General features: G+C 44.4%; 4 protein-coding genes across 4 annotated transcripts in view; 2 read left to right on the top strand and 2 right to left on the bottom strand. All coding sequences in view use genetic code 11, as the record gives it.

Annotated features, from left to right (window-relative positions):
- Positions 1 to 899: 899 nt before the first annotated feature.
- Positions 900 to 5,674, top strand: EGR_08640 (vasodilator-stimulated phosphoprotein/sprouty protein; the record flags this gene model as incomplete). The annotated part of the gene is made up of 6 exons (XM_024497889.1): positions 900 to 1,205; positions 1,275 to 1,549; positions 1,921 to 2,323; positions 2,986 to 3,078; positions 4,723 to 4,842; positions 5,417 to 5,674. The coding sequence occupies 6 exons, from the start codon at positions 900 to 902 to the stop codon at positions 5,672 to 5,674; spliced, it is 1,455 nt and encodes a 484-aa protein (XP_024347714.1).
- Positions 5,675 to 6,014: 340 nt separating this feature from the next.
- On the bottom strand, positions 6,015 to 7,071 carry EGR_08639 (Succinate dehydrogenase [ubiquinone] iron-sulfur subunit; the record flags this gene model as incomplete). Its single annotated transcript, XM_024497888.1, has 3 exons — positions 6,015 to 6,128; positions 6,208 to 6,834; positions 6,964 to 7,071. The coding sequence occupies 3 exons, from the start codon at positions 7,069 to 7,071 to the stop codon at positions 6,015 to 6,017; spliced, it is 849 nt and encodes a 282-aa protein (XP_024347713.1).
- Positions 7,072 to 10,961: 3,890 nt separating this feature from the next.
- EGR_08638 (Succinate dehydrogenase [ubiquinone] iron-sulfur subunit) lies at positions 10,962 to 12,001 on the bottom strand (the record flags this gene model as incomplete). Its single annotated transcript, XM_024497887.1, has 3 exons — positions 10,962 to 11,075; positions 11,154 to 11,780; positions 11,894 to 12,001. The coding sequence occupies 3 exons, from the start codon at positions 11,999 to 12,001 to the stop codon at positions 10,962 to 10,964; spliced, it is 849 nt and encodes a 282-aa protein (XP_024347712.1).
- Positions 12,002 to 13,202: 1,201 nt separating this feature from the next.
- The window catches only part of EGR_08637 (hypothetical protein), a gene marked incomplete at both ends in the record, with an annotated part of 9,494 nt that continues 2,060 nt past the window's right edge, over positions 13,203 to 20,636 (top strand). Inside the window, 7 exons of the mRNA XM_024497886.1 lie at positions 13,203 to 13,244; positions 13,282 to 13,712; positions 14,986 to 15,093; positions 17,526 to 17,640; positions 17,733 to 17,904; positions 18,497 to 18,676; positions 18,767 to 18,859. Coding sequence (XP_024347711.1) covers positions 13,203 to 13,244; positions 13,282 to 13,712; positions 14,986 to 15,093; positions 17,526 to 17,640; positions 17,733 to 17,904; positions 18,497 to 18,676; positions 18,767 to 18,859 — 1,141 coding nt within the window. The remainder of the gene's footprint in view (positions 13,245 to 13,281; positions 13,713 to 14,985; positions 15,094 to 17,525; positions 17,641 to 17,732; positions 17,905 to 18,496; positions 18,677 to 18,766; positions 18,860 to 20,636) is intronic.

Below are 20,636 nucleotides of genomic sequence, written 5' to 3'. Positions count from 1 at the left end.
TTTGGAAATGTAAAGTGTATCTGGAACCCTTTCGCTAATTTAGCTAATAAAATTATGAAGTGGAAGGCCATTGATATCACATATTTCTCAAACACAACTGACAGTGTTCCAAGTTGCCTAGTCTTTTGGCCCACTTTTGACGCAAACTTTTTCGACGCCAGTAGCAGTGGGATGAGGGTGGCATAGTTCTTTATCAGACATGGCAAACAAGCCTTTGTGGCTAAAAGTTGTTGATGCAGGAAGAAAGCAGTGTGTCTCAACCCAGTAATAAGGTCATGTAAGTATCAGAGATTCCAATAAAGCACTGTATCGATTTTCGGGTCTAAGGAAACCCAATTGATGATACAGGTGTCACTCCCATTGTCAAATAAGCAAGGCAAGCATTGTCGACAAGAGAGAATACAAAATTAAAAAGTGCTACAAAAGTTCCAAAAGTTTCATTAAACAAAGAGTAACAGTTGTAAGATGTTGTGAGAAGATTCTAGGGGAACCATAAAAGGCAAATATTTTGCACAAGGAGTACTAAGTGAACCCTATTTCTTTCCAAAGGAACAAAAATCAGTAACACTATGCAAGCTTGTATTCGATTAATATTTTAGCTACCTGTGCAGTTAATCAAAGGGGGACATCAATCTCAACAAATTGCACTACCACGTTGCGTCATGATATCCTGACTGGGCCAGTTGCACAGTGTTTGCATTAAGCTAACCTTATACAAATTTTAGCAGCATTTTAGCTCTACTATTACGGTTCGCTACAAACAAGGTCTACCTATTGTTCAATTCATGCACGAATGGAATGATGCCTTCGTCTTAGCGATGTTGGTAATAATGACCTTGCGTATGTGCCGTCCAGCCCATTATAATTAGATCTGTCTAGTCACTAGCTGCGGGTTTCTGATGCCGCTGACATATGGAATTGACGAAGAAGATGAGGAACTGTCAGTTGACGTTGTCCAATTAAACAATGTTGTGTTGGCTATGCGGCCACTTATTAAGAAAGCAAGAGTTTTAGTTCTCCGTGAGCTGGCATCTTGCATAAAACGACAAAAATTGAAGCAATCCAAGGCACCTGAGAATAAAGGAAAACGCTTAGGTCGTAAAATTGTCAACAAACTAGCAGAAATTCGGCTTTTGAAAGCGTTAAACGACATTAAATTATGCAAGCTAGTTTTGGCGAACGCAAATCCTCACGATCTGGCAAGTGTATTCGCTTTTGTGAAACAGTTTGTGCTTAGTGAACAAAACACTCATGTAGGTCCCTTGTGTTTATAGCTAGAAAAAGGAGGAGAAGGTTTGACGAAACAGGATCGCATAGTCATTCGCCTTGCCGCTCGACCCGAAATTGCTGAGTTCGTAAGCAACTTCCGTACGAAACACAGTGATTGGCCAACTCTGGTGCAATACCTGTTGTACAAAAACACCTCGGGAAAGTGGAAAACGCCGGAGCAGAAAAGAAAGACTAAGAAACGCCGAAAAGGCGATCTCCCTTTCCCTTTGGTCGAACAGAAAGATATCATGGACAATCAAACTGCCTCTAGCATTAAGCAGTGCGTTTAATCAGTTAAAATATATTTTTCTATTGACTTTAACGTGTCTTTAGTTATCAGCCTTACTTTGTCTGTTTTATATTGAAATAGTACTTTGCCTTTGTTGCGTATTGAGGATGGTTTATTGCAGCAGTTCCTAAAGCACGCAAAGTTTGCCTTACTTTAGCACTGCTTGAGTGGATGTCGACGTTGTGCGCTCTCTTCAGTATTTAACGAGTTGAACCCTAGGCTTCTTATGCCCACATTATTCCCCCTTCCTTCCATTGACTTGGTCCTGGTGTCTGGTAAATTTAGTGTTTTATTTTACCAGGTTGTTTAAAAGTCTCGAGAGTTTTCGCTATAGCTTGTAAGCATTAATATTTTCACTTTAGGTTTAAAGCCTTTAAGGAGGAAAATGACCGGAAGTTGATAGCAGCCCAGAGGCGACTTTTGCGTGAAGAAGCAGAAGAAGAAGGCAAAAAATTGGAGATTGGGGATTATAGCAAGGCGGAGGATGCCCACAGTATTCAGTACGATAACCCCGAAATGAAGGCTTTTATCGGCGAGCTGATTGCTAAGATGGACAGCGGTGAGGATATTGATGAATACCTGGTGCCTGGTGGTGGTAATGGAGATAGTAAACTTCTGGTTGGAGCCATGAAAGCTGGGACTGGAGATGGTTCAATGCTGCAGGCAGATGGAGCAATGAATTTGGCTGCTTCAACAAAGGGTAGGGATCATAAGGTGAAAAAGATGGAAAAACAAAAGGTGGAGGTTGTTACGACTTCAAAATCTGTAAGCCGATTGAGTTGCTTGTTTTTTGCATCGAAGACTTTGCATATTCTTTGTTTCGGTTATAATTGGGGGAGGAAAAGTGGGATTCGATCTTCCTCTCGGCTGCCCTTACAGTTGGGCGGAAAACGTTTGTCCTGCACCAGAGATGGTACGGATAAGATATGCATCAGAAGCAGAAGTGAACCTTTTTCAGCATGCGATCCCGGCACGAAAATGTGGTCACTATCGAGTGGATTCATAGTCGCAAACATTTTTACTAGTGTGAAGTGTATGGAGCCCTCAAAATGTCCACTCCGCTACATCCACCACCGAGGGTCTTGAAGAAGACCAGTTTTAGAATAGGCTTTGGAGAATTTCGGCGTGAGGCGTAAACCTGCCCATTTTGCGGTCTGTGGCAGCTTTATATTCGGTAAAGTGTGTGTGTCAGATGGCGATCTAAGGACAGCTGGTACCGCGTCAAATTGCGTGCGGAGAAAGTGCTTAATAAATCGGGTGGTCCACTTATTAATTTATCAGTAGCACCTCTTTCGCGCTATTTACTGGTGTCTTGGCAGTGGTAAAATTCTTTCGCTATCAAATCCCTGAGTTAGAGCATTACATTTACATTTGTTTACCAAAAAACGATGTTTATTGATGCCTTAACATGCTTTTGCACTTTCTAGACGGAGAAGGAAACACTTGGACCCCGCGATTTGCCTCGAAAGCAAAAGCACAAGACGGAAGGTCAGGAAGCTATGACTTCACCCTTAAATTCTGTAAGTTATTTGCACTGATCTAATATCGATTCGTCGTGGAAGCGTTGCTGTAGAACTTTATTTACATCTTATTTACGCCCAATTATTTATACTTAATTTCTTAATAGCATATCAATAGAAGCACGGGTATACAAGTTTTGCTGGTCGAAATCCCAGTTCGCTTATCACCTATGCACAATTTTTTTGTCTGAACTTAGTTACGAGTCTGGAATTTTGCTTTTCCTGATTACTATATATGAATCGTGTCATATACTTATTTCCGCACAAGTAGTATTTGGTGCACCTATTGGACATAAGTCTGGCACTTTAGTCGCTGATTCGCATTTTTCTATTAATTAATTGCGCTTTTAAATAATATAATTTGGCAATCCTGGTTAGGTTCAGGTTAAGCTCTATGGTGCTCATTTAAACGTCTCTCAGCGATTCATTTTTTCCAAGCGAATACCGACAGCGAGTTCACTTTATTACCAGCAAAACAACAATCACATGCCTTTTTGCGTCAGTGTTGATGCAACGAGATTTTTTCGTCATTCACCCGCGCATCCAGACCGTGTCACGTGGAGTGGGGTCATTCAGGCATTTTCCTCCAGCGCCATGGGTTTGTGGTGACATCAAACTTCTTTCTGTGCCTAAATTTGGCGTCGCAAATGCACGACCTATCCCCTCTACCCGTTTTATCGAGGCGCAAAAGGCAAATCGGATGCTCCTGCTCCGAGGGCACTAAAAGGTGTTAGCAACAACCGGACTACTCGGGCTGGTAGTGGTTGGAGTAGTTACACCACTCCAGGGTGATCGTGTTTAGGTCTAACTGCTCCACTTTTACTGGTGAAGAGGTAGGCGACCGAGTACTTGTGGAATCGGGCTAACGCCTCGTCTGTGAAGAAGTAAAACTTGTCCGAATTCAACGGATTAGTGGAGTTCTCTGGAGGGCCTACAGCCAAAGGTGGTGATTAGAGACGAGTTCAAAGTCTAGGTTCGTGATCTCTGCATGAAAAATTTTTACCAAGAAATATTTTGCATCGGCATTCGTTGAACCTTGTTGCCACGATGGTGGACGATGACGAGGTTGTGCATTCGTTCGCCGAGCTAATCTCCACGGTTTTCTCGCGGGGCGAGAGGTCCGGTTGCAACCGTGAACTCTTTAATTATGAAATTCACTCTCTCACGCATTCACCGCGTGCGGAAGTAACGAAGTTGTGTCAATTTACAAAGTTTTTTTCTCAAGCAAAAAACCGCGGTTTATCAGTTTAACCACCAGGTCGCTTGTTGGTGTGATGTGCTGTCCTGCGAGGTCGGTTCGTTGTCACGGCCCTGTGTGTGGCAGACCGTCAGGTGCTCTGATGCACTGGTTCATGCGGGTTTTTTTTTTCGTTCAAAAAAGAATGTTTGCTTAAAAAATGAGAAAAAAAAGTGGGATTCTATTCAACTCTTTACTTTTTGGAAGTGGATCGTCAATTTTTGGTAAAAACATGAACGGATTAAGTCAAACTTGGCGCCTCACTGTGGCAGGCAGAGGGTGGATGTACAAATGATAAAAAGGCTCACTTTAGACGACCCATTCAGCTCTCTGTCGATGAAGTTCCAGATCCCACGTCTACTGTGTAAACACCTGCTTGATCCACCTCACCTTGCCTCCTTTCACAGAAGGCCGATGCCAACGATGTGATCCACGAGATCATCGTTGAACAGGTCGCCGAAGATGGCTTCAACCAGGAGGATGGGGATGACATTCTTGGTCGAGACGACGTCGAGATGAAAAAGGAGGTGAGCTCAACCACCCTTTTTGTTGCTTGTTGTCTTGATGATGGAGGAACAGAGGCCCTCCAGTACCAGTATTCACCACAATTCAACCAATTCCCCTGTTATTTCCAAATTCCTTTGGAAGTGTTTTAAATTGACCCTGACTAGGAATAATGTTGACCTCGATAGTTTGATCCGAGGTCGTAAGACTCCCAAACTGCGTTTTCGAGTCAGTTTAGTGACCTACACAGCCTTTTATCGTCTATGTGATGCAGGAAACGGATGTAACGCCTCACCTTCTGCCATGAACTCTCTGTGCTGGTGTTGAAAGCGAACGACAGCTGCCATAGGCGAAGCTTGAAAAGCAGTTGATCAACAATTTTCTCCTTTTTCTGATGGCCTTTGTGCATACCACTTAGTGCTGGTGCGCTGATGAAGCAATCCAACGCCATCCAGGAGGCAATGGACTCACGTAGCTCCCTACTCCTGAACGCGGCTGAAGCGCGCGCAGATGGTTGCCAGGCGACAGTCACCAATCGCCACTCTCCGATAGGACGCATTGGCATAAGGTTGTAAACAAGTTATTTCTCCATTCCAGCTTCGAGAAAGGAGAGCCAAGCCCGAAGGCGACGCTACCCACAGAGGGACGACCCAGCAGCGACACCACCACACCTTTAGGCGCGGCCGCGGTAACCCCTACAACCGCCATGGCCCAGTTCCGAGGCGGAGAGCCCCGGGCACACCCGAGGCTCCGCTGCATCCCTCGTGGGCAGCCAAGCGAGAACAAAAGGCACTCCATTCCCTCAGGACAAAAGCTCTCCCGAGTGGGACCAGGATTGTTTTTAATGATGAGTAGACTCAGAGAGAGGCACATCAAACGTGTAAATAAAGACCCTGCATAAACTTCTACGGCCTTGTCCTGCCCATCAGTATGAGATGCACCAGTCCATATAAAACGACAGCCATGTAGTAGCGAACATCGACGCAAGCGCAGAGAAGAATGGGAAAATCCGGAAGCATTAAACTATCTATTGCCCTTCATAAGCTAAGACACAAAACCGGATGGATTATGCGATTCAAAAATGGGGCAAGAGTGTTAGGTGTGAATGCAGACAGAAAGTGACAACTAACACCAGTCAATGGTAAGGAGTCTTTAACAATGCATCAGGACGCCGCAATCGTCACTTCGAACCGGTTCAGAAGGGGACCGAGTTCTCCAAACGTTCGTTCATAGGTTTCTTGTTCTTGTAGCTATTGTAGTGGATCAGCATCTTCTTGATCTCACCGATAGCCTTACCGGGGTTCAAACCCTGATGAAAAAAAATTACCGAGGCTGTCACTCACCCAGAGCTTTCAGATGGAACGCTATAAACAGGACCAAAAGCCTACCTTTGGACATGTCTCAGTACAGTTCATGATGGTATGGCAACGGTAAGTGGACCACTTATTCTGCATCTGCTCCAAACGGTCAAAGGTATAGTCATCGCGAGAATCAATCATCCAACGATAGGCTTGTTGTAGCACCGCAGGACCGAGATACTTGTCAGAGTTCCACCAGTAGGAGGGACACGAAGCGGAACAACAGAGACAGAGAATGCACTCGTACAATCCATCTATCTTTTCCCGATCCTTGATGGACTGCATGAAGACCTTCTCACCGACTTGTTCTTCACTGAATTCCTTCTTCTTCAGGTAGGGTTCGATCCAGCGGTACTGAGCGTAGAAGTTTGCCATATCGGGTACCAAGTCCTTCACTACGTACATGTGTGGGAGAGGGTAGATTTTGGTGACTTTATTATCTTTGGGAATAGCGCAGAGACAGGCCAGACGGTTACGACCATTGATGTTCATTGAGCAGGAACCGCAGATACCCTCACGGCAGGAACGACGGAAAGTTAGGGTGGGGTCCTGATCGGATTTGATTTTGATTAGAGCGTCAAGCATCATTGGACCACAATCACTCGTATCGACTTCGAAGGTCTGCATGTACGGCTTCTGGTCAGGCTTGTCGGGATTCTAAAATTCAGTGAGAAACAATATAAAACCTCGAAATACCAAGAGCAACGACAGAGCAAAGGTTCCACCACTTACTAAGCATACCCAGAAAGAAAATACCAGTCCGAATTACGGATGCTAGGGACTTACGTAACGGTAAATAGAGAACTTCTTCATGACAGGACCGGTACTGGCGTACCTGGCTGTCTGTCCGAGGATACATGCGGAGCGGGTCGAAAGGCAGAGAACGGAATTCATTCTCCTGGCGAAAATGAAAGCAACTTCGCCCCGACACCACAATGGATTCAAACAAGTCTTTAGGATGTGTTTAAAAATTTAGCACCCCTATTCCGCTTGAAAGGTGAAACCAAAACAAAAGAAATCATGCAATGATTTTACTTGACACTTGGGTGTTTTCTATCCTTTTTTGCTGTATCATATAATGGACTACAAGAACTCAATTTATACTCAGCCAAATAAAAACTAACAATTTTAAACTTATTTTATTCATTTTAGGCTACTTTTAGCAACAAGTTTTGCTTTGGATTGTTTTTTATGGAAGAAAACTGGTAAATTACGGCACCTCCCTGAATCTAATAAATTTTACTTTAGGCAATGGCTATTTATACAACCACATTTGTGCACAAATTTGAACACAAGACCAGGCAATGTCGCGAACCCTCCCCAAAGTCCTAATAAGCCAGAAACTCACTTGGAAAATGTTTTCCTTGTACACATAAATTTGGGGCGAGGACTAGTAAATGTGAAGAAACATGACCCAGACCGGAAGTACTTTGATACTTTGATTGTTTAGTTAATATCTCCTTTTGACTACACGAACTCTTCAGACTCGGCCGTTGCACCTTTGCTTGGCGGCACGGCCTGCTCGACATATGACCACCCCCTCTTATCGTCGGCAGTATGTTTTCTGTTCGCGTACCATGACTTCTTTTGACTCAGGGTGTTACAGCATAACTTTTAATAAGACTTTAGTGTGCCCGCAGTTCAACAATAACAATAGTCCACAAGACATGCATTCTCGGACAGACATTCTTCAGCTTGTTAAACACGACATTGTATTTCTAGTTTCACAAATAATATTTACCGATACAAATCGTGAGTGCAGACGTGGAATAAGGAATAGGCAGTAATATGTAATTCTACCAGTTTGATGGAAAAAATGACAAATGAATATTTCGGAATTTCCACACTCCCTCACATCCGCCGTGGGATTCTAATCCTTCGATATGAAAGCTTGATGTCGCACGGATCAGAGAGGTGGCCAAGTTTTATGGGCAATGGACACGTAGTTGTGCTCTCTCAGTCACGAGGCTTCTCCAACACCTTCACCTCTTCCCTAACAGGTGTACTGGAGTAGTCATGTGCCACACAGCTTCCGTGTTCTTTTGACCACCATCAGGCATTAGGTCTTGGCTTGTTATACTTGATTGTCCTCTCCTGTTAACTTGATCAGCTCCTCTTCGTATTCAGACCGTCGAATTGTCTTTAAATGCGTTCCTGATTAGTTGCCGGCAGAATGAGTTACGGTACCTCAAGTAATTTGTTGGTGAATAGGTTTGTACTACTCGAAAGGGTACCTACAGTATTTATTGCAATATCCACTTCTTCTGCAACACAATAAACCCTAAATGTTTACTCACAAGGTTGAAAGCTGGCCATATGTCGCCCTTCAATCGTGACACGTGCTCTCGTGCCTTGTGATTCCACGCTTCAGCGATTGGGAGGGCGATATAACCCAGTACCCTCATTCCCAGGGGTCGGAAATAAAGACTTTATCCAGTAAAAAAGTTGGTGAATGTATGCCCTGCAACTTTATACACGAGGAGGCACCAATCTAGTCAGAAATCCCTATCCTGCGGCTCAAATTACTTGAGGCGTCCAATTCAAGTGCGACCCGTTCTCTTGAATTGTCACCTTCTTTGAGGTCGACCGGATGCCTTTAAGGTCCAGAAATTTTTACATGAGTTCCCAATATTTGACATTCGTGTTCACAGCCCTGTTGGTTGAGACTGTCTGTGATCGGTAAGGCATCAACTACACCAACGCCTACTCTCCCTCCATGGGCACCCGCTGTCGTAATCCGAAATGGGAAAATTGCCTTGCGAGGTGGAGTCTTCTGAATGTGTTCAAGGCTAGCTGTAGAGATTGCTCTTTTTCTCAAATGTAGGTAAATTTAGTGAGGAAGTACTAAAGGAATGCCCTAATGAAGATTTGAGTAACTACTAAATGCATGGATGAGCGCTCCAATTCGAGCCCAGTGTAATAGGACCACATCATCCGAAGGCGATTCAGGACCATCCAGAGACACGTCGAGGCTATTACTTTTGCGATTCTTCCGCCACGGTTCACTAAGTTCTTACAGAAATATGCTATTCATCACGTCCTCGGAAGAGTCAATCTGCTTTAGCCTGCCCACCTCCTTTCCCATTTAGTGCGATAAAGTCGATGCTGTTAGAGAATCTTGACCGATGAACGGTCAATGTTTTTTTTCTAGTTTTAACTAAATAAACACTGTCATGTGATGCCTGAAGGGCTTGACCATGGTGAAACTGCCCACCTATCCCACTTAGTACTGGCGTAGGCGATGATTCGACCTTGACCTCACCCGACCATCTGTGGGAACATAACACCTGCAGTTGTTTTGATGAGGTCAACTTACAGATTTTAACCCAAAATAGCTGGTGCTTGAGCCAGTGAGGAGCGCAGCGTTTGCCCCGACTCCTTGAATGCTCCATCGGCTTATCCAGTGGACTTATCCTCTTGGAAAGTAGAAGCATGCAAAGTCCAATAAGCCACGGAATTCCGTCGGTCAAGTCCTGGCTTACTGCTTGCAGGCTTTCACCACCGCGGTCCGGTTTGGCGAAAGACAATGCGCCCAAACAAAACTTCCGGAGAGTTGCGAAAACTGGCATTCCGTTGAGTTCACTTACAAGGCTGCATTTTGTGAGATCTTTTCACAAGTCGTTGAAGGCGTTCTCTTCTTCGTGACGTCAAAGAGTGTTGGATAACTGTCGACTTTTAAAGATCTGCTTCTTCCATATCCTCTTGTTAATATCTCAATCTTGATTCCAACATGAGGAACCACCTCGATCGGTGTAGAAAGTGCCCTCGGTGTCCAGCTTTCTCTGATACACGCAGGGACGAGGACTTCCACCTTTTTCTTCACGAGAATAATCTGTGGGCTCTCCGGTAAAGGAACCAAAAAGTCTTGGTCATATCAGAGCCAAAAGTTAAATCGTCACCAAGGGCTTGAAGAAACAAGTAAGAGCCAGCATCATGGAGGCACGGTAGTGACGAAGTTGGGGCAAGAAGTAGACGTCCTCCATGGTATGACGGTGCATTTGGTCGGTCATGGGTTTGGGTGAAATGCGGTTTCATAGCCATCACCTTGAGCTTTTCTGCTAAGAAACTTACCAACTCGGAGGAAGAAGTGGTGTATGCATAGCGGAGCTTGGACTTCACAATGTGTAGGCTGGTTCTACGTCTAAAATGGACAAGTATACGCCCTTTGGCTCTAATCGGTTGGGGAACGAGAAGTCCCGTAGGCTGTTGGGAAGGCCCCTTCCTCTCTCTAACTACGATAGAGATTATCGCCGACTACCAACAAGTCAGGCCAGTCTTGTAAAGCGCTTCATGAAATTCGTTTCAGGGGTTAGCTCGACTTTCGACGCAGGAGATAAAGTATTATTGGGTGCTGCGCGTAAGATCTGGCAGGATTTTTATGTTGACGATAAAATGAGAGGTCAATTAAGGGACCCTCCAGCTATCGGTGATGCAACCAGAGTAGAAACGCTGGTGTTTCCTCCAGAATGACTGATCAGTCGACGATAATGAGGTTTGACCAAATGCTCCACTTGCAAAATAGAGGGTGCACCCCAGGCAAATACGCACTATATTCCCATTGAGGAAGGAAAAAATGGGGTCTTGTATATTATATCAATAGGGTAGTAACCAAAACGGGTTTAAAACAGACAAGACCACCATCAATTTGTAACGGAGTCCAACAACCCACTGGCTCTCAAGGGACCAAAATACAAGAGTGAATGGATCAAGAGATAAAAAAGAACAACAGTCTGGAGAATGCATCACAACGCCAGGAACCGCTACCATTAACAGCCCGAGTCAGTTCAGGTGGGGTCGGCGTTCTCCAAACGGTCGTTCATGGGCTTCTTGTTCTTGTAGCTACTGTAGTAGATCAACATCTTCTTGATCTCAGCGATGGCCCTGCCGGGATTTAGACCCTGATAAAACAAGCAAACAAAGTTGTCACTGCCCTTGGACCTCAGGATGGAGGGCTAAAGCAGGGATTAAAATGCTACCTTTGGACACGTTTGTGTACAGTTCATAATGGTGTGGCAACGGTAAACAGACCACTTGTTCTGCAGCTGCTCCAGACGCTCAAAGGTAAAATCGTCTCGGGAATCCACTATCCAACGGTAGGCGTGTAGCAACGTAGCCGGACCGAGGTACTTGTCCGAATTCCACCAGTAAGAGGGGCAAGCAGCCGAACAACAGAAGCAGAGAATGCACGCTTGCAAGTTATCGAGCTTTTTGCTATCTTTAAGGGACTGCGAAAAGAACTTCTCACCGATTTGTTCGTCAGTAAATTCCTTCTTTTTAAGGTAGGGCTCAATCCAACGGAACTGGGAGTAAAAGTTCGCAATATCGACTACCAAGTCCTTCACGACATAAGAGTGTGGAAGAGGATAAATTTTGGTGATTTTATTGTTCTTCGGAATAGCGTAGATACAAGCCAGATGATTACGGCCATCGATGTTCATGGCGCAGGAGCCGCAGATGCCCTCACGGCAGGAACGACGGAATGTGAGGGCTGGGTCACATTCTGCTTTGATTTTGATCAAAGCATCTAGAACCATTGGACCACAGTCACTTGTATCAATCTCAAAAGTCTGCATATAGGGCTTTTGGTCGGGTTTGTCGGGATTCTAAGGTACAAGGTCACAAAAACAACTAGTTGGTAGAGAAATGATTCCACCAAATAATTTATGCAAGTTTGGATTGCAGGTGTCAGTCAGAAAAACAAATGCCCAGAACTTACATATCGGTAAATAGAAAACTTTTTCATGACTTGACCATTACTAGCGTACCTAGCTGTCTTTATGAGAACGGATTCGAAGCGAAGCGAGAGGGAGCAAACGCAATTCATGTTCCCACCACAAATGATAGGAGCTTCACGCCCTTGAAACGGGAGATGTGGACAGATTAAAAAAGTTTTTATTAAAACTTGTTTAAGGCATCAGTTGCTTTATTCAGTTGTTATCAAAATCCTAATTTAGCCAACTTTTTTATGGGGGTAGTGGCAGGAGGTCTAGAAGTTAAGATGCACATTCTTACCCTGAGTGGGTAAATTTGCCACAGTCTCGAGTTGGGCCAACCCCTTGCTTGTCACCTAAAAGACACTTTGGTGTAAACACTTAAATTTCCAAAAATTAAAAGCCAGCTAAGCTCTCAAATGAAAAAAGTTGGCAACTTTCCCTTTTATATCTTTTATTCTCTCGTTCGTTTGACAACAGGCGAACAAGCAAACTGTGTTTTGCCTGTTTAGAACTCTACGATAAAATTTTAAAGGCAATATTTGGCACCTATACTGTTAATATTAATGATAATGATGCCACGACCGAGAGACGACAATTATTTGAATGTGTTGCCTCCTGGGTGCTGTTTCGTGCGCATGAGGTTTTTTCGCAGGTTTGAAATTTCACTTTAATTATTTTTCGAGATTGTTCTTCCATTTAATCCTTTGGCTACACATAACATTTTTTTGCTCGATTGCTGCTGCTGGTCGTCAGAGGGAACCTGATGACCACATTAAACCTCCAGCATGGTCCTTTCGCGATCGTAATGCTTTCGTTAAAAGGTAGAAGTTCCCAATTTTTTACAAAAATTAGGTGGAGGGAAGGTGTGCGATATTTATATCTATCTGATCAGAGTCATTGGCCAGAGATATTGAAGTTGCACAAAACATCCTCTTCGGTATGTATAAGCATGTTATTTTGCTTATTTTTTTATGGAAAATGCTTGTTTTTTTGTACTGTAGCATATGATTTTACGTGAATCTGAAAGCAGCATCGACTCTTGTTAAATTAATAAAAAGATCTATTGCAAATTTCATCTTTCATAGCCGCTTTCGAGCTGTTAATCCTATCATTTATTTGCTTTTTTATTACTTTCTTTTTGAAAGCCTGTGATCGTGGAGGGGAAACCGGCTTTGGGTGATATCTCTGCACCAAAAGTTGTATTAACATCTCAACCGTCTCCTCCCAGAGATGAGGTTGTTTTGCCTCCAATGGACGAGTCTGTTGTGAACGAGCTTTCTCAACCTAACATGCCCACCTTTCAGGAGTTCCATGCCAAAGTTCTTGGTGAAAATCAGAACAAACGCCGCCTTGGTTGGTGCTCATTTCACACTAATATGAACTCTTTCAGATTCATCCGACGATCCTGGTAGCTTACTCTCGGGTCAGTCAGTCAAAGACAGTCTTGGAAGCACTACACACTCCAATCTCTCGAAACACCCCAATCGAAACGACGAGGGTATTACGCATACACCCTCTGCCCCCCGCCACAACAAACACTGAAGCCGCCACCTCAATCCTATCCCCTCCCGGCACTGACACCTCCGCGACCGCTTCTGAGACTATATACCCATCAAATGTGTTGGAGAATGGAGGAAATGGAGGAGCTACTAGTAAACGCGGGCACGACACTGCCCAGGAACTTCGAGTTATGCGAAATATTGCAGCGTCGGAGTGTGGGGCTAAGCTTCTTCAAGCCAGTCCCTCTGCCAAGCATGCGCCTGCGATTCTGGTGGACAATAATGATGAGTATATGAACCAGCCTTGCTCATCAGAGAAGTGGTATGTTGTATTTACTGCCTTTGGAGACGATAAACAGTGTAAAAGTATTGTTTTCTGTTCTTCAACTTACGAGCGAACGTTTGAACTAGTTACAAGCGTCTGAGCCGTCGCCCGTACCAATTACTTTTTGGAGGGATTATGAGGAAAATCTTATTAACATTGGGCTTGTGTATGTCAAGCTGGTAAGAAGCAGTAAATGGATAGGTGCCTAAAGCAGGTGTACCAAGATTTTTCATTCTTTTATACCCTAAAATTCACTACTTATGATTTCTGCGGTCCCCTTTTATTTGTATTTAAGGCAGGGCTCAACATGTAATGGGGTTTTTGAATTCATGGACCTGTATAATTGGTGAGATGTTTGTTATGTGGCAAATTTTGCTTTTTTATACGCAAGTGTTCATAAATCGAAAAAGGACAGCGCAAATTGTATCACTGGTAGATTTTGTAACACCACGAAAACACGATTTTTAAACGAAGCAATGGGCTGTACTTTTGTTTGCTTTTGGCACATTCGTCGATGTCTGTATCAGGGATTTCAACCGTCAAGGGTTTTGCCGGCTTCCGTAGCTCCTTCAAACATGCCAGTGGTGCTCAATTCGCAGCAGACTTTACCTCTAGACCGATAAAGGGGCATTTCTTTGGCACTAACACCCACAGCAGGAGTAAGTAGGGAATGTGCCTTGTAGTCGCTCGTAGCAGTCTGTGAATGTCGTGTTTCTGGTGGGCTAGCCGCCACACTATACGGGGTATGGGAGAATGCTTTGAGTCAGTGCAGTGCTTTGACAAATGGTTCTAGTCAATCTTCACCAGAGGTCAGCTTGTGAATTCAGGCTTCATAAAGTGACAGCTGTCTGATTTACCACTTTACTATGCTCAAAGGAGCAGTAGCAGCATCGTGTCTTTCTGATCCCAAATGGTATAACTCGTTTTTCTATTTTCCCGTGGTGGCCAAAATGGGGGATGCTTTTGTACCTCCGTGGGGTAGTTGGGTTCTTTATACCCTCATCGCGGCAGAGAGAAGGTGGCTCACGTGCCGGAAGAACAGCTAGGCAACGGTCATATTTTTAGCGAAATTTTTTATTCATTGCATTCAGGAAGAGTGAAAGATGACCATAAAGTATCACTCAGTACCACTTCTTGATGCATGCGAAATTGATGGTGTCGTTGATGTCGCTCCTAAGGGGTATATGTACCTTATTTTGTTCCCGAATCATTGTTTCATTAAGACCTATATCCAAGTAATTTTTTTTCCTTTGCTTGGCCTGCAATGTAGGTTCATCATCGAGACATGCGAACCGGTGCAACTAGGCATCATTCAAATCGCCAACTACGAGCTCTTCTCGTCGCGCTGCAAGACCTTCCGCGTCTTCGTCAGTGACCGGTAAGTCCTACTCCCTCTGGGTTCTTAAGATGGGTAAAAAAAAATTAAACCCCTTTTTGGGTAAAAATGCTGTGGTTGTTCATTTATAACTGCTCTATGCATTTGTTCCTATCTGAATGGGAGGTACTGTAGAGGAATACTAGACATAGCTGATATTTTGTTCTGTCTTGAAATTGTTGTCTCCAGTGCTCTCAACTTTTGTCGACCTCTCTACAGTACTGGATACACCGTAATATTTTCCTACCTCAGTAAGAGGGAGATGATGCAGGAATTCACAATTCGGTTGCCCTTTTTTGGGCATTGGTCAAGACAACGTGTTTTTTATAGTGCGTATGTGTGACAGGCTTTTTCACTGGATTCCCTCATGGTGCTAAGTAATCTTCACGCCTGGCGGTAACAGTGACAGCCTCTGTCCACGCCTTTTGTAGCGTCTTTTCTACGGAGTGATTGGAGAAGGCAGCGCTTGCTTAATGACTAATGTAAAACACCGCCAAGTTGCTCTTTATCCCATCCCCTACCGCTCCTCTTATTTTAAACGCCTTTTAATCCTCCACGTTGAGGAAGAGTTTTTACCCTTGAGGATAATGGCGAACCATGTGTGGTGTTGTCTCAACACAAGTAATAGCACTGGAGAGTAATACTTGTAGATAAACCTGAAATAATGCCTGAGGTACCACTTTATCATCAAAATAGTGCGTGGGTGTGTTCACGTGTCTGTGGTGGTTTGCAGAAAGCAATTATTCACTTGCTGAAGGCAAAAACAAAAACAACAACAACAACGACAAGAACTTCGCTTAAGATCTATCTTTTCAACGCAGCTAAGTGTAACTGGAGTCGGTTTCCTGAGAAACACTTAGGATTTTTGAATCAGTTTGAGGGGTAAATCCTGCACCTTCAAGACAGGCCGCACGTCTAGGCTTGGAAAAATTTTATGCCACACTTGAGGATGGGCGGGGTATCAACTGTCTTTCTCCAAGTGATGACTGTAACCTTTTCTTGACATCGGCATCAGCCAGTCACAGAAGAGGTGGTCGGGAAGGAAGTGGGAATTGAAAGTGGCTAGGACTCTGCTTTTTTGCCTCCGGCGATGGCATTTTTATGCGAATGAAATTCGCAGGCAACCTCTTGTCCAGGTGTCGGATGTTAATGCCCACTTCAGAGTTATGAAAGTGGTACTGTCCTCTTTGATAGCGCTATATTGTGGGCTGTCACTCATTGTTAAGACCGCAGTTAACACTGCGAGAATATTTTGGATGTACCCCCTGTCTTCGGACCTTCTTCTCTTTGTCTTTCACCTCGAGTCGTGCTGACGTGCCCCCTATTCAACATAAGTTACCCAAGGGAAAAATTAAAGACATAATATTCTCCTCACCTACGTTACCCATCACTTCGAGGACTGAACTGTGAGTGGATGCATCAAAAGGGGGTTTTTTTTGTCTTTTGGAGTGAAAATTGGTGATCCACTCACCCCTTGTCTCGACCACTAAATGCTCTTTGAACAGGCGATCTGGATTAATTTGAAATACCAAGGTAACGAGGAAGAACGTCCGGCATATTTTATGGTGTATGACACCAAGTGGACGGCTGCATCCTGTCTTTTGCCATTTTGATGTCTTCCAATCGAAGTGAAGGGCTACGAACGGAATTCCAAGCTTGGTTACAATGCATGCAGTAGCTGGTAGTACAATGTGGAAGGCATTAAGTAATGCCGCCTGAGGCACGACTGCATTCTGGAAGGTCAGCCTCTTTCACTTGCTTCTCTTTGCTAAATTTTGTACTTTTATTTTCTGTGGGAGGAGTGGGATGGCCGGGGATTGGCTGTTCCCTTTGGAAGCGCTGGGATACATCTGTCACGTGTGCTGACGATTCCATCTACCCTTTCGCATTGCCCCAAATTGTCTTTGGCAGGGCGAATTAGAATAATTGTATTTATGTGGCCCTCCACAGCGTCAACAACTGGCGGTTGATTGTGTTAAAAGCCACTTTTGATCTGTCACATAACGAGGCGGCGATCAAGGGGGCGAATTTTCACTTAACACAGGAGGTTTAACTTCACTGAACAATCAATCTGCGGGTTTCAATCAATCCTTCCATCTTGGGAATCTTTCGACCTTCCCCACTTTGTCAAAGTAGGGGAGCGAGTGGTGGTAAATATCTTGTTGGTGGGTGACGGGAATCCGCGACAAATTTTTTTAACTCAAGCACTTAAACATTCCTCTTTTGAATGACTACACTGACTTTTGACAACACATGTCAAGCTTAAAGGCCAAGGTGTGGGTCTGATCGCATCCACCTCCTGTTTGAACCCGAATTCATGGCTATTGGAAATGTTAAATAATTGTTTGACAATCGTTCTGCTGTCATAAACCTGTCAAGGGACCACGTTCGGTTTAAATTCTATCAGGTCGCAAAAATGTCTCCCTGTGTTGCAGGTACCCGGCAAAGCAATGGGAGCAGATCGGAATTTTCCGAGGCCAGGACGTGAAGGGCTTGCAGACCTTCCACATTGGCGGCTCCGCAACCGGTCGTCTTATCAAATACGTCAAAGTGAGTCTTGTGCCTCCACTGGGGTCCATGCTTGAAGTAGTCCTATCGCGAGATTTGATCGTTCTCTTTCGTTCTCTTGCACCTAGTTCGAGATGCTTGATCACTATGGGAATGAACACTTTTGCCCGATCACTATGGTGCGTCTCTTCGGTCTCAGTTCGGATGAGATGGACGAGCCTGAACTCCCGCCGCCGCCGTTATCTCGTTCCTCGCCTTCCGGTGACAGTGGAACCACCCTCGGGGAGTCGGAGGATGGGCTCGATGGTAGGTGTGCTTACCTGCTTGGCCTTCTGATTGATTTTCTTCCCCATTTCTCTGTTCATTTTCTGTCACTCCACCTTCCTGTCCGGTCATCAGTTCATTTGCTGATCCGTTCATCCACGCACCTCTGATCTACCTATCTCCAAGTCTATTAGCTTACCTTCTAACCTAACTCAGCCACATTTGATGAGCTATGCTGGCTTAATCAAACTCTCTTCTATCCATCCGTCCATTCATCCCGTATTCATCCGACCATCTATCCATCAATAAGTCTAATAACCCTGTCACGAGAATCTTCCCTCCACACTTGCTGAGCTGTGTTGGATTAGTCAACCACCCATCCTTTATCTATTTATTCCTCAGTCCCTTCACTTTTTCACCCACTTTAAATCTAGCCTTTCATCCACCCTCCGTCTGTCCGTCATTTATTCATCCCTCCTTACATTCTTCGGCCATCCATGCCGCCGTCCGTTTATATAATTTTCTAAGTAACATTTTGGCTACTTATCTGCCCATTAAACTTTGTCCGAACGCTTCAGCATGATTGTGTTGAAGGACTAGATGACTGCCTCTTTTGGTTCCTCCTTTATTTTAGGTAATACCAACACTTCACTGTTGAACAAAACACACCTCGAGGTGTCCATGGAGCCTCAATCGTCGGCGGTGACCAGCACTACTACCTCAAAAAAACCATCAGGAAAGAAGAAATTCAAGAGAAACAAGATGTCGAAAACGGAACTTGATTCTCCGGTTAATAGTAGCTCGGTTGAGGAAGGTAAACTGTGGATGCTGTTGATGTTGATGATGCTTTCTCGGTTCTGTATTTCAGATCCACTTGAATGTGCACTTTCCTTCCTTTTTCTAGATGGAAGTGAGGACTGTGCAAAGGGTGAGAGGGATGAAGTGAGGGCAACGGCTCACGCCTTTAAATCAACCGGTCTATGGCAACATGCAGCGCGTAAGTCGGTGAACGTCAAATGTACCTCCCTTTCCAAAGTATTCGGTTGGAAGGAAGAGAAACCCACTTTCCCCACCTAGCTGAGCTAATTTGCCTCCTCAATGGGTGGAAGTTTAAGGCAAGTTTACTCTCAACTTGCCACCATCTACTTTCTCTCTCCCCTTCAACCTGCGAATTAGTCGGGGCTTCAGGAAAGTTTCGATGAATAATTTACCTGGAAATTGAGATTAAAATCAGACTGTTTTTAAGGTAATGCAAGTGGGGTTAGGTGGATACACCTACGTCGCCTTCATGTCAGTTGGCATGAGGTTAATCGTTTCACCTCTTTGGTACAAAGTCACTGAATCGGGGATAGGTGATATATAGATAGATGTAACCTCCTTCCACCCCCATTAGCCGTTATTGCTACGTACTCTGCGATCACTAACGCCCCTAGTCTATCATTCATGGATTTCGGAGGAATCTTTCGTGTATCTGAATTGGCTGTGAAGTAGCAGGAGGTTTTGAACACACCTTCAATCGTTCCAGTTCGTCGTCGTCACCTTAATCTTAGTTCTAGCCGTCTGGAATCGCACTTTATCCACCAACTTTGTGGTGGTTAAAAGAATTTTGTTTCTGCAATGTTGGCTGAAGTAAACTAAAACACCTTTCTTTTCAACTCCTCAAGGCTTCATTTTGGGCGTTCTGCAAAGCGCTATCGGTGGTGAGAGCTCGTTGATGCTTCCACAAGGCGAGTTTATGAGCCCACTTTCTTGATATATGTGTGTGTATGTGGATTTTGTTATGATCATCCTTCTATCCTCACAAGAGCTGTCTGCACCTTCTTCCCACCCCCTCCACATATCCTAGTTCCTGGAACGTGGTATATGGGCAGTCCCCTCTGACGCAGGTGAGGGCTAAAGCTGGGGAATTGGATGATGGATAAATGCAAGAATGCGTCTTGGGTATGTGCATGAGGGATCTGTGACAGAATTTTTCTCCGCATCCTCCTTCTCTCTCCCTCTGTGTGTGCGCTTTCGCTTTACACTATTCTACCGTAACCACCCTTTCAGTGTACGCCTTCGTGCCAATCATGAGGTCCACCTGCTGTTTAAGCCATCATCGTTATGTAGTCTTATGATGCCTCTTAAGGCTCTCGGAGGCTGGTGTATGAGTAAGGCTGTCTGGAGCAGATAGTTGTATAGCTGGATGGATGGAGAACTTCAAGGCAAGAGAACAAGTGGGTGAATCAGTGAAAGGATCCTTTTACGGATCTGTCAATGGGTAGTCTGGAGGAGGAGAGTTGAGTGAACACAGCGGTGGAAGGATCGGTTAATGATTGAATAAAAGGATGTCAGTTTCATTTCTGGTGAATTAGTGATTCCCTTCCCTTTCGTCTGTATCCACAGAAATGCCTTGTGTATTTGTCTTGTGGGAATTTATTTGGGGTTTCTATTAACCCCCCTCCCTTCACTGTTTGGTAACTCCATTGACTACCATCACTCTCTTCTAGCCTCTGGGTGCTGTTGTACTGGTAACTCCAACACGAAAGCAGCCACACGTCTACTTGGCTTCCCCTGTTGTCAAAATGCTCAATCGTTTACTTAATCACATACCGAATATTTGGTTTCAAAGCTGTGAGTTGGGAAGATGACCGAAGTTATCTCGTTTGCATCTACGCACCTCTGATCTACCTATCTCCAAGTCTATTAGCTTACCTTCTAACCTAACCCAGCCACATTTGATGAGCTATGCTGGCTTAGTCAAACTCTCTTCTATCCATCCGAGGCGAGGTAGG

The sequence above is a fragment of the Echinococcus granulosus genome, assembly GCF_000524195.1.
Source record: "Echinococcus granulosus chromosome Unknown EG_S00113, whole genome shotgun sequence".
Taxonomy (NCBI): Eukaryota; Metazoa; Platyhelminthes; class Cestoda; order Cyclophyllidea; family Taeniidae; genus Echinococcus; species Echinococcus granulosus.
The sequence above is the reverse complement of the archived record's forward strand: the minus strand, read 5'-3'. Positions and strand labels throughout refer to the sequence as shown.